Source organism: Wasmannia auropunctata, unplaced genomic scaffold (genome assembly GCF_000956235.1).
Source record: "Wasmannia auropunctata unplaced genomic scaffold, wasmannia.A_1.0 LD335989.1, whole genome shotgun sequence".
NCBI classification, from domain to species: Eukaryota; Metazoa; Arthropoda; class Insecta; order Hymenoptera; family Formicidae; genus Wasmannia; species Wasmannia auropunctata.
In genome coordinates, this window is record NW_012026901.1 from 288,794 (window position 1) to 304,912 (window position 16,119).

General features: G+C 31.6%; 1 protein-coding gene across 1 annotated transcript in view; it reads left to right on the plus strand.

Annotated features, from left to right (window-relative positions):
• The first annotated feature begins 6,577 nt into the window (after positions 1-6,577).
• The window catches only part of LOC105454022 (endothelin-converting enzyme-like 1), a 10,961-nt gene continuing 1,419 nt past the window's right edge, over positions 6,578-16,119 (plus strand). Inside the window, exons 1-16 of the mRNA XM_011696339.1 lie at positions 6,578-6,834; positions 7,510-7,579; positions 7,726-7,823; positions 8,905-8,958; positions 9,112-9,169; positions 9,465-9,655; positions 10,171-10,417; positions 10,530-10,779; positions 11,902-12,178; positions 12,265-12,420; positions 13,453-13,688; positions 14,168-14,277; positions 14,369-14,427; positions 14,594-14,642; positions 14,814-15,000; positions 15,390-15,566. Of these exons, the coding sequence (XP_011694641.1) occupies positions 6,819-6,834; positions 7,510-7,579; positions 7,726-7,823; positions 8,905-8,958; positions 9,112-9,169; positions 9,465-9,655; positions 10,171-10,417; positions 10,530-10,779; positions 11,902-12,178; positions 12,265-12,420; positions 13,453-13,688; positions 14,168-14,277; positions 14,369-14,427; positions 14,594-14,642; positions 14,814-15,000; positions 15,390-15,566 (2,235 nt within the window). The 5' untranslated portion in view covers positions 6,578-6,818. The remainder of the gene's footprint in view (positions 6,835-7,509; positions 7,580-7,725; positions 7,824-8,904; positions 8,959-9,111; positions 9,170-9,464; positions 9,656-10,170; positions 10,418-10,529; positions 10,780-11,901; positions 12,179-12,264; positions 12,421-13,452; positions 13,689-14,167; positions 14,278-14,368; positions 14,428-14,593; positions 14,643-14,813; positions 15,001-15,389; positions 15,567-16,119) is intronic.

The following is a 16,119-nucleotide window of genomic DNA, read 5'->3' on the forward strand; positions in this document are numbered from 1 at the left end:
TGCGTCGTTTGTTCTTTATTCGATCTCACCCCGAGTGCAGTATCTCTCGTAATTGCAAAATATCGCATTACGTCATGAAAGTTATTTAACTAGATTACGTATATATGTATATGTATGTAAGATTAGATCAGACTTCTGAAAAGATAAAATGCGATAATGATAAAAAGATGAATAATTTTAAAGGGAAACGAGAGCTCGTAATTAAAGTGGCAAAAAGATATAAGATATTGAAAGTAAAACTGCATTAGTTCAAATGAAACTGGAACAAGTCCGCAGTTTGATATTTACTGAAATTCATTCGTTTGGAAATTTCAATGGGAACCGCTAATAGTGCAATACGTATCGAGTCAATCATGCAAAACAGCTCGATAGCGGCTTTGTTGGGAGCTCTCAGTTACCGGTTAAACAATACGTCAATTTCGCGTAGTTAACTTCATTAATATTGCTACTCGACTGTATTTTCATGGTTCCGACTACATAATTCGATCGCGCAAACTGATATTAGCTTAACCTAGTGTTTTCGCGTATTTTGTCGAGTAAATCGATTGTTTTATTTATTTAATGAGCGGCTTTAACAAGCGCCTCGAACATATATTTAATTCGAAGCGTAAAGCTTCAAGGCTTTCTTTTTTTTTATAGAAACATATGATTTATATTTAAAAAATTTACAACCTTTTTACGTTATCTGTTCCGATCGCGGATTGCATATCCGGATCAGTTTGAACTGTCCATTTCGCCGGGAAGGTTCTTCTTGCGATAACTTTATGCAAACGCCTCGACTGCGAATCAATCTAACGTCGCCGAGCAACGGACAGTCCAAACAGTGCCACCCTAAAGCCGGTTGCTATTCTTTTCGTCGCGCGGTGTCGTGCATTCGATGCCGCGATGCGAATCGCGCATGTTTTTTTTGTCACGCATCACATAATTAATCAACTCGATTAATTATGAGAGAACTTGTCGTAATCGCGCTCCGCATCAGCTGACGAGGGAGACGTTCATTCACGAGGATCCTAGAAATGCAACTGTACTATGGATAACGACTGTCATTGCGCTTCGGTACGAGCTACGTCGAAATATTTCAACGAGATCTTCGCATGTGGTCCCTCAATTGTGTACACTCGTGGACAATGAGGTTGCAACACTTTTTTTTCAGTGAATTTACGAACGCGTAAACTCACAAACATATTATATATAATTAGAATGATTATGTATCAAATGTTGATACTAACATCAAATTATATTATTTATTCAATATTATTTGAGAAACATTATCAGAAATGCGTTTGTAAACTCACTGAAATAAAGTTTCGTAATTTCATTGTTCACGAGTGTACACGGAAAGAACAATTTTGTTGAATCCAGATCTGAAAATAATTTTTGTTCAATAGTCAAAATTATTTTGTGCAAAAGTCAAAATGATTGCTAGAATATCAAAACATTTTATAGCAATATTTATCAGTTTTACAAAATTCTTTCAACAAAATCGTTCTTTCCGTGTACCTATCAATCTTGAAGTTTGTTTAAACTCCGTAGCTTACGAACTAAAACAACAGCGATTTTTTTACTATACGCTAAAATTTATTTTAAAGTTTCTTACAATATTTTTAGTTTTGTTGCACGGATTTTAGTGAATTCCTTTGACACTAATTGCTATGTTGCAAAAATTTTCGTAAAAATCTTTACCGAGTGTGTTTTTTTTCCGGAAAACGACAAAGTCATCTTGTGATGCCTTTATCGATGGCGATATATCTTGTGTTGTAATCACATTAATAATTACAATTATGTCAAAAATTGCTAACCATATTTTAATAATACATAATTAGCATATTTTTATTCTCTACCTATATTTTTATTGTTAAATATCTATTTTAATTGTGGTTTTGTCAGAAAAACGATGTTACCGGTAAAACATGTCGGTGAATTTAGATTTATTAATCTTGTTAAGTTCTTAGAACCGCTTGCGGTCGCACGGCGCGATTTCAGCATCACGCCGGTGCTTTTCTACGAGTATCGTTTTACGAGTATCTTTACGGTTCATTCGATCATTCGGAAAAGACTCTGGGCGCAGCTTGCTCCGAGCAATGATTTGCGCAACAGGAAAGGAGGAATTATACATACCTCGGCGAAACTGTTCCGCCGAGGAAAAAGGGACACGATATCCGACCGCGCGATCGTTCCACCGATTGTATGTTCTTGTTTGCGCGACGACCGTTTTGCTCTATTTCTACCCCCATTCGCGAGTATTATGCAATCATTTCGGCTCGTAATCGTACTAGTGCATACTAGCAGTACGTTACGTTCTTATGAATTCCTGTAAGGATTCCCGCATGCTCGCAAGAGAAAGCAAAATTCAGCTGCGCTTTCGTGCACACATTTATTAAGCAGACTTTTGATTTAAAAAAAAAAAAAAAAAAGAAAATTACATAAAATAATAAATCGAACTGGAAAAATTTTGTAATATTAAATAAATATTAACTAAATAGAATAAATAATTTTAAATATATAGTACAACTAATTTTAAATTTATTTAATTTTATTAATGGAAATGAATTAATTATAAAGTTCAAAATGAATCCTCTTTTAAAGACTGCAAATTCTCTTTTTCAACGTTGTTTCTTTTAATTAAAAATTTTAAATATAGATTGGAAAATTGTTGTTTTATTCAACACCGTAATGTGAGTCAGATATATCCCACTAAGGCTAAATTAAAATAGATATGACGGTATCCCGTTGAAAATTCTTACGTTCTCCAATTAATTTTATGAAATGGCACGAGCGAGCTATTTACATCGAAGTGAACGTTACCGCGGTGTGTCGGAGAGTCTACATTGCCCACCCACCCATAATTATACTGCACGTCGCTCAGAGATTTTCAATTTTTTTTTTCAAACTCGGGAATGTAGAATGCCAGCGTATCTATGTAGAATCTATATAGAATAACGTATGGAAATAGATGTTTGCCTCACAAACATCGCCGCGAGTTCAGTTCGCAGCGATGCGTAGCCGACTGGCAAATATACTAGTTATAACTGCTGCAGCAACTAGGTGCATTGCGAATTATTCCTTGCGACAAACTTTTTTTGCATACGGATATATTCGTTTCCTCGCGCTGCAACGACAGCGTAAAAAGAGAGTCGTTGTGGCCCCAAAATGCGATCACGCGAGGTATATTATCTATTGCGATCGCGAAGTCGCCTATTTGCACAATCCGTTTTTTCATTAATCATCCATGTCATTTTATTATCGATCTCTTCTAAACCTACTTTTTATTATCGATCGTTCTTAATAATTTCCTTATTAATTTTTATCTACCTACAACATCTTTCAATCTTTTTATGCGTATTTTATTAAATTTTCTTCATCCATAATATCTCAATTTAATTGTTAATTTTTATTTTATTAAAATTTTTCTGAAAAACTTTTTATATTTGTTAAGTGTAATTATTATTTATTATTTTAAGTGTAATAATTTTTTTTGCTACTGTTGATTATTTCTTTTTTTTTCCGAGATCGATAAGAAGGGAAAGTGATGAAAACAAGGTAATGTCGCCTACATTACTAGATCATGTAGATTAATTCATATGTTATATCTATTTTGATGTTAGAGCGATAACTACTGAAACGTATCGCATTCCGAACCGGTTGGAAAATGCTGCAGAAAATGTTGCGTATCGTTCGATTTCGATCGAGCCCCCAAGTTAATGATCACGCCCCCAAGTCGAGTAATAATCATTCGAGCGTAAAGAGTTAGCCAGTAAGCTGCTTGACACTAGCCTATGCCTATAAAATAATTTACATACATGCACGGGCATTTAATTAGGTTCCCCAGTCGCCCAGTCTGCCAGTAGCACATATCTCACGACGATAAATCTTGATTACTATCCCGACAAATATATCCCTCGGTCAACTGGACGAACTACAATATTAGTGCTCGAGTCTCAATCGCAGTTAGACAAGGATCTATTCGAGTTTATATGGCAATCGGGAGATGCATTCGACACGCTATTTTAGCCTGACGGATTACGCATTGAATTTGTAGCAAATGGAACGCCGTGACGTGCTCGAGAAAGAACGAAACTTGAAATGTATCTTTAATTATCAAACTTCAAAAATTGAAAGGCTTTTTTCTTTTTTTTTTTTAATATTTCGATCAGCTATAAATAATCGTATAAATAATTTAATTGTAATTTAATTGTAAGCACTTTTCTACAATTTTTTAAAGCTATTTCTTTCAAGAATTAGAAATAAGACGTTTATAATGTCACGAAGGACTGTCAGTTTTCTTAATCGATTTATCTTCATTCGTGAGGTGGTTATCGATTGTATACGTCATACTCCGTGTCTCTGACAACTCGAAATCATAATAATTCCAGACGAGAGGCAGGCACCACTCGAAATAAATTTCCTTTCTATTGACCGCTTACCAAGGAACTGGAGCAACTTCCCCAATAACGGGAGCACGTTCACGAATACGCGATCGCACGCTATCTATCCGATAGAGCGGTTGCATGAATAATGAATGCAGCGTGCGGTGCATTACGTAGCACGCGCGTTGTTGCATACTTTCTCTCTTCGTAATAAACGTTTTTCCGCGATAAAACGTGTTTCCTCGGACACGCCGCCCGTTGCACGTGCACTACGAGCAATCTTGACACGGCCTATCACTTTGATATACAATATATCTTAACCGCGATAGTGAGATGACAGCTTTTTCTGACGATGATCAATTATTTATCAATGTCATTATTAATCATTTTTCAACTTCTACCATATACAGTACGATTAATATATAATTCTATTCTCATCTCTCACATGCAAGTTTAGTTATATCTATCGTGCAAGTTTAATTATTATCTAATTATAAATCAATAAAATAATAATATTCTACATAATATATTAACTTAATTTTATATATATATATATATATATATATACATATATTATTATATATATATATATATATATGAGAAATTCTCTCGTCAGTAATTTTATTCTATACTAAAAAAATTATTTAATCCTTAAATTACATTTTTTTTATTGTTTTGCTATTTATATTCTAATTTTATTTATTATATATTATATAATAAAAAATTTGACTCAAATTATACTTATTATATTATTTGTATAATTAGAAGAATTATTAAAAATGATGCAGAATAGGAATACAGAATAGGAACAGTGTAATAATATGATCTAATAAAATAATTTTATAAAAAAGATTCTCTTTTTGCCGATCGATCGTTATGTTATATTTTTATCTTTATATTTACGTATGATTACGTATGATACTCTAGAGCTTTGTTCTTGAGCCAGACTGGAAAGTACAATGAGACTTATATGCAGTTAAAAGTTCGCAACGGAAGTAGAATTACATAAACGTTTAGTGTACTTCGTAACTACCTTGAGGAAGTGCTTTTACGCAAGCGGAGCTTCCTAATAGCGTGGCTATAGCTCGCAGGTGAGGCTTGCGCCAATGCTGTTCGTACCGTATATCGTAATAATAATCGTTAATTGTTTCGTTTGTAATCCGATCGTCACGACACGACCGATCGCGTGCGAAAGGTGGATTTCACTTTGCGCAAGGTGGAAGTAACGGAAGTCATTATGAAATCGTAATGTATTTCATTTTGCCCGCGGAAATTTAGTCAAATGATATAAGATAAAGCGATTTGAAAGAAAGCTAAAAGACTTATAGGGTCGTTTATTACTCTCGCTATTCGTGTCTAGTTATAACATCATTATTTTAGTATAACACGTAGTATTTAAATTCAATTTTTAGAACATAAATTAATTCAAGAATATAATTTTACGAGAATGCTAAGGATTCAAATAACTCTTTATTATTCTATTCTCAATTATTTATACGCCTTTAACTTGTACAGGCAAATGCCATTTACGAGACAAGTCGAGCACGATTTCTAATCTGATTCATGACGCAGGCATAAACGGGAGAGCGAACGTAAATAAAAATATTCATTGATTTACGATTAGTCAGCGTTGAACTTCAAACGAATTACAGATTCAAAAGAATAACAACGATATCGGCCGTACAATTCGAAGTACAAGCTACACTCGCGCGTTCACGGAACAAACATTAACTTTGCAAATTGTAGCAATAATTTCTTAACCGTAGCAAAATATTGTAATTGCATCGTGTAAATGTATAATCATTTATAATGTAATTTTAGTTACTTTTATTTTGTAAAATAAAATTATACAATTATAAAAGTTACAGAAGTAAAGAAGGAGAAACATAAAAAAATTTTATTAAATAAAATTATATTTTAAGTATAAAAATTATAAGTATGTTAAGTTATATTAAATAATGAAAAATAATTCTCTGTTTAATAAAGAATACGTAAGAAAATTAGTAAAATAAATTTGTGAAAGAGTTAATGAACTTTTCTATATTACATTAAATAAAACAAATTTGTAAAAAATTAACATATACATTCTGTCTCAAGAATTTTATAATAATATGAATCTCTATTTAATATTTTTTTATTCCCAGTGGAATTTTTCGATTTATCCGCGACACGTGCGTGAACTATCGTACTCGATGATATCGAAAGGGCTGAAGGCTCGATGGTGCTCGGATGATACCGGGTGCCGTCCATTTCTCGCAAGCGCGTTACACGTGGGTGTTATCGCGGATGGTCGGATGGGAAAATTGACGTTCGGTCACCGTTGTTATTGGTTCGACGACGAGGTACGAGAACCACTGGGAAAATGTGAACGTATGGACACCCGACGTTGTCTGTCCGACTCGACTTGGTGTTCAGTGTCGTCAGTTCGATCCGGTCAGTGGGCCATTCAGCATGAACAACGAGCGCAGTAAGTTATATTTTTATACCCTAGCCTGTCTACCTGACTTTTCTTTTCCGGTGCACTGTATATACGTATATAACCCGGTAATGTTCCCGTAGCCGGTGATATTTCACTAAAGTTGAAGTCAAGAAAAGTTTCTATAGTTTTTTATGGTACGAGCCTGTTATTCTTGTTTCTACGAACTGCGATTGCGGATACAATAATAACGGACGTAATAAAATAATGGAAATAATATAATAATAAACATAATTGCAATAATTAATCATTTGTAATTACTTTTTAATTGTTATAGTAATATTAAAAATTATATAGAAATATTATATATAAAAATAGTATAGTAATTCTGTTTAAATTAGAAGAAACAAAAAAAATTAATAATCCATTTTGATTTAAAAAAAAAATTGTATCTTTTATCTAAATTTCATCTTCTCTGTTTTTAAAATTTATAGAACGCTGAGATGACCTTATTTTGATAGTATGATAACAAAACTGTGTGAAAAATAAAAGTCTATTAATAAATGTAGATTGTTCGATAGTTTAGACGTTGAGATAGTTTAGAAGCACATTCTTTTAAAAAATAAAATAAAATAAAATTTATAAAATATTAATTTTTTCCGATATATATTTTATATCAAAATTTGTTTCATTAACTTGTTATTTCCATATTTTCTCTTTTCTCAGAGGATGAAGGATCCGTTTACTCGATCGGAAGCCGTAATCACCTGGTGTCGGTAAGATCCAGAAAAACCTTGTAAGTATAAGAAAGTAAGATTGACAGTAATAGTTTCTAGCCAATAATAGTTCATTAAATCGTTTCATTAAATTGAGAACATACGTTTGCTTGTTGCAAGTAGATCACCACCGAGTCGCCACTAACTAGATCTGTTATATTTGCAGCTTCAAGAAGCGAAATCAGATTTCCAATCTCTTGGTGATATTTCTTTGCTTCCTGGTGGTTTCTTTAGCTATAACAGTTGTGGTGCTCGCTGTACTTTGTAAGTTTCTTCTCTAGCATATCTTATTTGTCATAGTCATGTAAATTATATTAAGATATATCTATAAAAATATATATTATATGTATATTATATTAAATATATATTTAATATAATATATGTATTATATATATATATATATATATATTAAAATTATGTATAAAAAATACTATATTTTTAATTCTCTATAGTCTATAACAAGTAACATATACGAATTGCTTTGATAAGAATATTCTTCAATATATTTTTATGTGCTGTAAAAATAATACATTAAAAAAAAATAATGCATACAGATTAGAATCAGAATAGAAAAATTTGTTAAATGTCATTGCATTTGTTATCTTATGTCTTAATATCATGTATATTGTATATATATATATATGTATATAAAGTCCTTCAACTGTAAGCTAACTCTATCAAAATTATAGTAGGTATAACTCTTACAATAGCACATAAGACAACCGGAAATACTTCTCATTTATAAAGAAATGACTCAACTCTTACGATGCTTTAATATATCTTCCTTACTTCCTTGTAATTACATATCCTTGACAAATTATTGGAGAACCATTTCTTCGTATCTTCGATCGCCATTGACATTGTGTGAATATTTTAGCGAACATGGCTATGGATCGTTTAACATGTGTTGTTCCAAGGAATAATTTTTTATTGCTTGCTTATTATTATTATAAGACAATTTATAACGTTCCACGTGTACATTTCACGGTCATGACATTTACAATTAATTGATATTATCCCTTAAAGTATATCCGTTATTAAAGTATCTCTTGAAATTACCGTACATTCTTTTAACCACAATTTTCTTAGCAAAGTCTGAGAGTATAAGTTTATCCATTCTAAACATATCCGAAAATTTTTCATTTTAAAATAAATAAATATTGAAATATTTTCTAATAAAACTATTATAATTTTAAAGATACGCAAAACGTATTTAATACATAAAAATATAATAAGTATGTGTACACATCAATGTATTGAAAATTTGTAATATACTAAACTATGACAAAATTAAAAAGTAACTCTCGATATTTCTAAGATATTTCTATAAATACTATTGTTGCAGATGCGTGTAACCGTATGGTGAAGATATGTGACAGCGAGGATTGCATGCGAATAGGTGAGTAGTATATATTTAGTATACTAACGGAGTGATTATATATACTTGCTCTATTATTCACGCGAACGAACATTGCGCAAAACGACAAAAATAGAGATGTATGGAAATTACTGTCCTGGAAACAATTATTTATTCTTGTTTGTTCACCTATAGCGGCTAGTTTGAAGGAATCTATGGACGTGTCTGTAGATCCTTGCGACGACTTTTATCAGTGAGTAGATTTGTCGTGTCGTGCTATTGTGTCGCGTACCGGACGTATGATGCGCAATTGTATTGCACGCGAAATTCCTCTACATATATCACTCTGCAAAAACTATTATTTCTTCGTTACGCAAATGCTGCACACACACTCGTGTGTTTCACTTTCACTCGCTTGTATGAGACATCGATTGTATCACGAATTTAATGTTTAATTTCATCGGAGGATATAGCAATTAACGCCGATATCTCATTATTGTACATTATTTTTGCGATGTGTAAAATTTTCTTCATTCTCTCTTCCTTAGATACGCGTGCGGCAGATGGCCGGACGAGCATCCCATTCCGGATTCCAGTCTGACGAATTCCTGGTTCAGCGAGCGCAGCGATCGCGTGTTCAGGAAGATCAGGGATCTGCTAAAGGTCAATATGTCTGCCAGTGAGGTACCGTGGGCAGTGATGCAGGCCAAGACTCTGTTCACCAGCTGCATGGACGTGTGTACGTTGCTGTTTTTGTTTAATTAGGTAGATGTCAATTAAAGAAACAAATATATAATATATAATCAGCGACATATCTATAATTAAAATATGATATATATTAATTATAAGTATAATAAAATATAATATACAAGTAATAACACTGTTACAAAAAAAAAACATTTTTTTCTCTCTCTGAAGTGCGACCATACATTTCCCAAAGATTTTTTCGCGCTAAACACCGTTTAAAGAATTTGCTTAGAACGTCAGGATTTTGAGTAAATTGGAATAAAAGTTGCTAAAAATGGCGTTTTTGGTCACTTTCATTCCAATTTACTCAAAATCCTGACGTGCTAGGCGAATTCTTCAAACGGCATTGTGTTCAGCGCAAAAAAATCTTCGGAAAACGTATGGTCGCACTTTGGAAAGAATTTTACTGTAATACAGTGTAATAATAATAATAATAATAATACGTGTAAAATATGTAATTATTTATCTTTTAATTTTGAATATTTCCTATAAAAAGATAAATTTCAGACACTATATATGAACTCAACTTGTCCCCACTCTTCAACCTGTTGGAGTTATTAAATTTGCCTATGATGCCTGCGCTTATCACAAACAAAACGTCAAATTACATCGAACAACTTGCCAGTGTAAAGAGAAATTTAGGCTATGACGTTTTCTTTGGAGTCGATGTCGGGCCCGATCCAAAGAACAAGAGCAATAATATAATCTTCTTCCACTATCCGATATACCATTCCAATCCTTTTCCTACTTTTACGTAAGCATACTTTTATTTTACGATTTTAAATAATTATTTTTAAATGTTTCGTAAATTACTTGTAATGTTATAATTAATACATATAATAACCAACATTTTATTGTAATAATAGCAATAAAGATTTGGAGAAGCGGTTGCAAAATATTAAATTGCGATTGCGAAAACTGGATGATATTGATGACGAAGATATGTTAAATGAAGATGAAGAAGTCGAGATTACCTATATGACTGATGTTATTAAACAAGTCCTTAACAATGGCACTGTTGATGAATGCACCTCGAACAATGAATCTACGATATTGGGAAATGAATTGGAAAAATTTGTCTATAAACTTTACAATATTAGCAACACCCTCTATTACGTAAGTATTTTCTGATTAAATCAAAATATTTTTAAATTAATTTTAATATGTTTTCGCGCGCAAAATTCTTAAAGATAATTAAAACATCTCAAAATTCCCAAAATTAAAATCTAATATTACAAGGAAAAAAAGTTATGGGAGTTGGCGGGATAAACGTTGCGCAATAAAACTATTCTTTTTTTTCTTACAATGTAAATTTAACTAATTCTGTTTCGACGAACGTTTCGACTTTAATACAAAACCATCTTCAGTGAGATTACAATAAATTAAGTACAGAAGCAATTAAAAACTCGAAAAGTTATTAAATAGCTATCCAGAACTCGTTGCATAACTGCAGGGTGGAACGTGTTACGCGCCTAATGAACGAAATCAATTTAGAAGCGTGCATTCATTTTTAATTTGATGAAAGTAATTATAAATAACTCAAGTAATCGCATTGATTGTGATACTCGAATCTCCGTATGGTGTCCGTCGTCAATTAGTTAATGAATAAATTATATGTCTTGGTCAAAGGGTGACCATAACATCTAATTTATTCATTAATTAATTGACGACGGATACGGAGTTAAAAAAAATGATTAAATTATACGTCTTGGTCACCCTTTGACCAAGACATATAATTTATTCATTAACTAATTGACGACGGATACTATACAGAGTTTCGAGAATCACAATTAATGCGATTACTAGTGAGTTCAAATAAACATGACATCAAATAAAAAATAAATGCACGTTTCTTAATTGATTTCGTTCATTAGGCGCATAACACATTCCACCCAGTTATGCAACGAGACAATTATCTAATAACTGCGTGCTTTTTGAATTTTTAATTACTTCTGTACTTAATTTATTGTAATCTTGCTGAAGATGGCTTTGAATTTAAAATGCCAAAACGTTCGTCGAATAGAATTCATTAAATTTACATTGTAAAAAGTAAAAGAATAATTTTATTGCGCAACATTTATCGCGCCAACTTCCTTTTTTCCTTTTAATATGTAAAATTCTTAAAGTAAATTTCTATCTTTATCACGCTTTATAATATTTTTTTGCAAAATTTTATTTTAAATACCAAATTTTGGGAAATATTATGTATTCAATTAGAAGAATTCAATTGTTTCGTAGGTCACTCATGCAGATCAAAATCAAAGTATTACCATTGAAAACTTGAGCGATAGCAATTATATGCTAATAGATGATCTACAAAGATTGACGGATGAGTATGTAACAAGTAATATTAATTCGTCTATCACACCTAAACCGATTTGGCGTCCTTTCATTGAATCCCTTTTCGAGGGAATCGTTAAGTTGAATCTTGACAGGGATAAAATTCTCGTCGGCAATTTGGAGTATTTGAAAAATGCTGCATTAGTATTATCTGCTTACCCAGAGCAAGATCTAGGTACGCATTAAATGATTTCTGTTATATAAATTTGCCACTCACTTTTCAAAAAAGTTCTTTTAAAATTCAATTTAATTTTGATTCAGAAAGCTATATTTGGTGGAGCGTTGTGGATATTGTGGTACCTCACTCTTCCGAAAAGCTTAGAAATATTTGGTACGAATATGTGAGTGAGTTAATGGATATAGAAGTAGGCGAACCACACTCAATGATCTGTGCAACAATTGCAAATGACTTAATGGGTATATACAATATTTATTTAAAACTTAAATAAAGAGTGACCCTAAAAATTACTGGTTTTTTGGGTTCTTGATTTTAGGACTGAATTTGGAATTGTGTGCCAAATGATATTTTATATTGAGATATTAATCACAAAGAAGTTTCAAGTTGAGGTGACAATACTGTTATCAGAGTTAGAGGGAAGGGAAATGAAACCAAGTTTGTTACACTGATCGACATGCTAAAAGTTTCCTGTAAAAGGAAAGTGGGTTCGCATAGATTTTGGGACGCTGAAAACGATGCTGCTCTCAGAATTATATTACGTCACATTTTTAAGAAAAATGGGGTTGAATCCCTTAAAAAACGCGTTTTTCGAAATTTTTGAAAAATCGCAGTTGATGAACCTGATGCAAGTAAATAGTTTCGTAATAATGGAGATATTTGGGTTTGGGTACAACGTTTAAGCTTTCATTTAAGATTTTTTAAAAGTTTTTAGCACATCAGATTCGTTCGCTGCGATTTTTAAAAAATTGCAAAAAACGCATTCTTTAAAGGATTTAACCCCATTTTTCTAAAAAATGTGACGTAATAGACAAATTCTAAAGGCAGCATAGTTTTCAACATCCCAAAATCTATAGAAAACTGTTCTCTTTTTGCAGGAAATTTTTAACATACGAGTATGTCGATCAGTGTAATAAACTTTGATTCCTCCCCCTCTCCCCTCCTCCAACTCTGATAACAATTGTCAACTCAACTTGAAACCTCGCTGTGATTAATATCTCATTATTGGGTATCAATTGGTACACAGTTCAGTTCCAAAATCGAGGGCCCAAAAAACGAGAGAAAAATTATTTTTTAGTATTACTCTTTGTAAATAATATATTTAATAAATATATCGACATATGTAATTTTTCCAATAATAATACATTTAGATTTAATAATGTTTGTAATATATTAGATTTAGTAATCTTCTAATGTATTTTTCTAATATATTTTTGTAATAAGTACATCTTATATATTGCTTTCAATTAATAGTGTTTATCATCAACTTCCAGGAATGGCTGTATCGTGGCTGTTCGTAGACCCAACATTCCTCGATGACGAAATTAATAAAGTGCAGGAAATATTAGATGATATAAAAGAAGCGTTCACCTCACTTGTCATCAAGACAGATTGGATGGATCAATCGACGAAAACGGCGACACTCGAAAAGAGTCAGAATATGGGCTCAGCAATTGGATTCCCCGCGTGGCTCCTCGACGAGGAGAAGCTCGATGAATATTACAAGGGCGTAAGTTTCGTAAAAAATTACACAGCAATTAAAAATATACAGTAATGTAAAATAATTTTCTACAATAATAAGTAAAAAATCCGTTTTGCGCAAACAAAAGTGCACATTTAAAATTTCACAGCCAAATGTATAATTTTTATTACACATTTATTTTATTAAAATTCAATCATCTATAAATAATTTTTTGTAATTAATGACAAAAAATTATTTATAGATGATTGAATTTTAATAATTAATTTTAATAATATTTTATTAAAATTCAATCATCTATAAATAATTTTTTGTAATTAATGACAAAAAATTATTTATAGATGATTGAATTTTAATAAAATAAATGTGTAATAAAAATTATACATTTGGATGTAAAATTTTAAATGTGCGCTTTTATTTTATTTTATGTTATCAAGATCCAACTTAACATAATATAACAGTATTATTTGTAACATATTTTGCATAATATCATATATGTTAATGTTTAGATAAGTCTGTCGGAAACGAGTTACCTGGAGAATATGATACAAATCGTTCGATTGCAATGGAACAACACGTGGACGAGCCTATACGAAGAAAATTTAGATAATGAGTCATAGTAAGTAAAAAATTTAGAGAATTGTCGGCAGTAAAATTCAATGCTAAGGTTTTATTTTTCTTGACCGCTTCGCTTCATTACGGATGATCAGCTGGGCAACTGATCCTACCGACGTAAACGCATTACATAATTTTCAACTTAATCATATAAGTACGTAATAGTTTAATCCTTTATTATTAAATAAACACAGATTAATATAGATATATTATACTGTTAATAAATACTAATAATCTGTATAGAAAAACTTTGTTTTTTTTTGGTTGTTACATCAATGTTACATTAACATATTCTCTTCTTTCACTATTCACACATGCAGCCATTCCTGCTGGAATTCTTCAATTTCCGTTTTATGAATTGGGTCTTGCGTAAGAATAGGAATTTTTTCGTTAATTACTTTGTTATAAACTTTATATATAAAAAACAATATAAAAATAAATATTTACAAATAAAAAATAAAGTAAAAAGGCATGAATTTTCGTGAGGTTATAATGAGAATAAAAAAAGAAAAAAAAATCAACGTTTTATTTAAATTGCAGAGCCTTAAATTACGGCGCCATCGGCATGATGCTTGGGCATGAATTAACTCATGGATTCGACAATAGCGGCAGGCATTTCGACAGTGTGGGAAATCTTCGGCAATGGTGGACCAATGAGACCATCTCGGAGTATACGGACAAAACTCAGTGTTTCATAGATCACTATAATACTTATTATTATAGCGAGGCAAGTCCAATGACAATTTTATAAAGCGTTGCAATATTAGAAAAAATTTATTTATGATTTTTGAAGAAGTAAAAAAAAGTGGTAAAATGGAACAATCATTTTAAATATTAAATAAATAGATGTTTCTAAGAAATTTATTTTATTTTAATTTTAATTTTAATTTAAATAATTCTTCCTTTTTTAATTTGTTCAAAAATCGGGTTTCATAAAATAAAAATTTAATTTTTTTAGAATTTATTTTTTATTTATGAAAACTTTAATATTTAACAATTTATATTGTACTGCGAATTATATCCTAACTCTACGTAATTCTTAAGCAAAAATTTGCGCAGTTTCAAGGAGTTGAATCACCTGAGCATATCAATATATTAATGATATGTCTTGTATAGATCGACGATTCCATCGACGGCGAACAGACCTTGGGCGAGAACATCGCCGATAATGGTGGCCTTCGCGAGGCCGTCGTCGGTTACGAGAGGTGGAAGGCCCGGCACGGTCGGGAGCTTTTACTTCCGGGATTCACGAAGTTTACACACGAGCAGTTACTTTTTCTTTCTTTCGCGCACGTAAGTCAACATTCCAGAATTACAATATAATAGCCAATCACCATGCTTAAATATTCATGTTTAAATTAAAACCTCTGTATGAAATTTTCAAATGTTTAATTGTTTAGTGGAAATAACTAAAATATTTAATAAAATAAAAAAGTTAATAAATTAGTAAAAAGAAACGTTTTAACTAAATAATATTAATTTTAACTTGAAGAAATTGAGGCTCGTATAATGAATAATCATAAATAGCTCAATAATGTCTTTGCGATCCGACGGATGTTGGTGTGTAATAATTTTTTACTGTTACAATATCAATAGCCACATACAAACTGTGCGCTGCATTAACTGTCGGTCTTGAAACACAGCTCTGACATGAGATCAGAATCCACTGTAACGAATTAAATTGTCCAACAATTTAAGATTTTTGAATAAGAGATTTTCGATACTAATAAACATCTATAAGAATCTTCTCCCAAATCTTAAAGAATTTATTGCGAAAAATATCACCCCTGCTTCCAGCCGGGAAGCGTTTCGTTTCGGGAGCAGGGGTGATATTTTTCGCAATAAA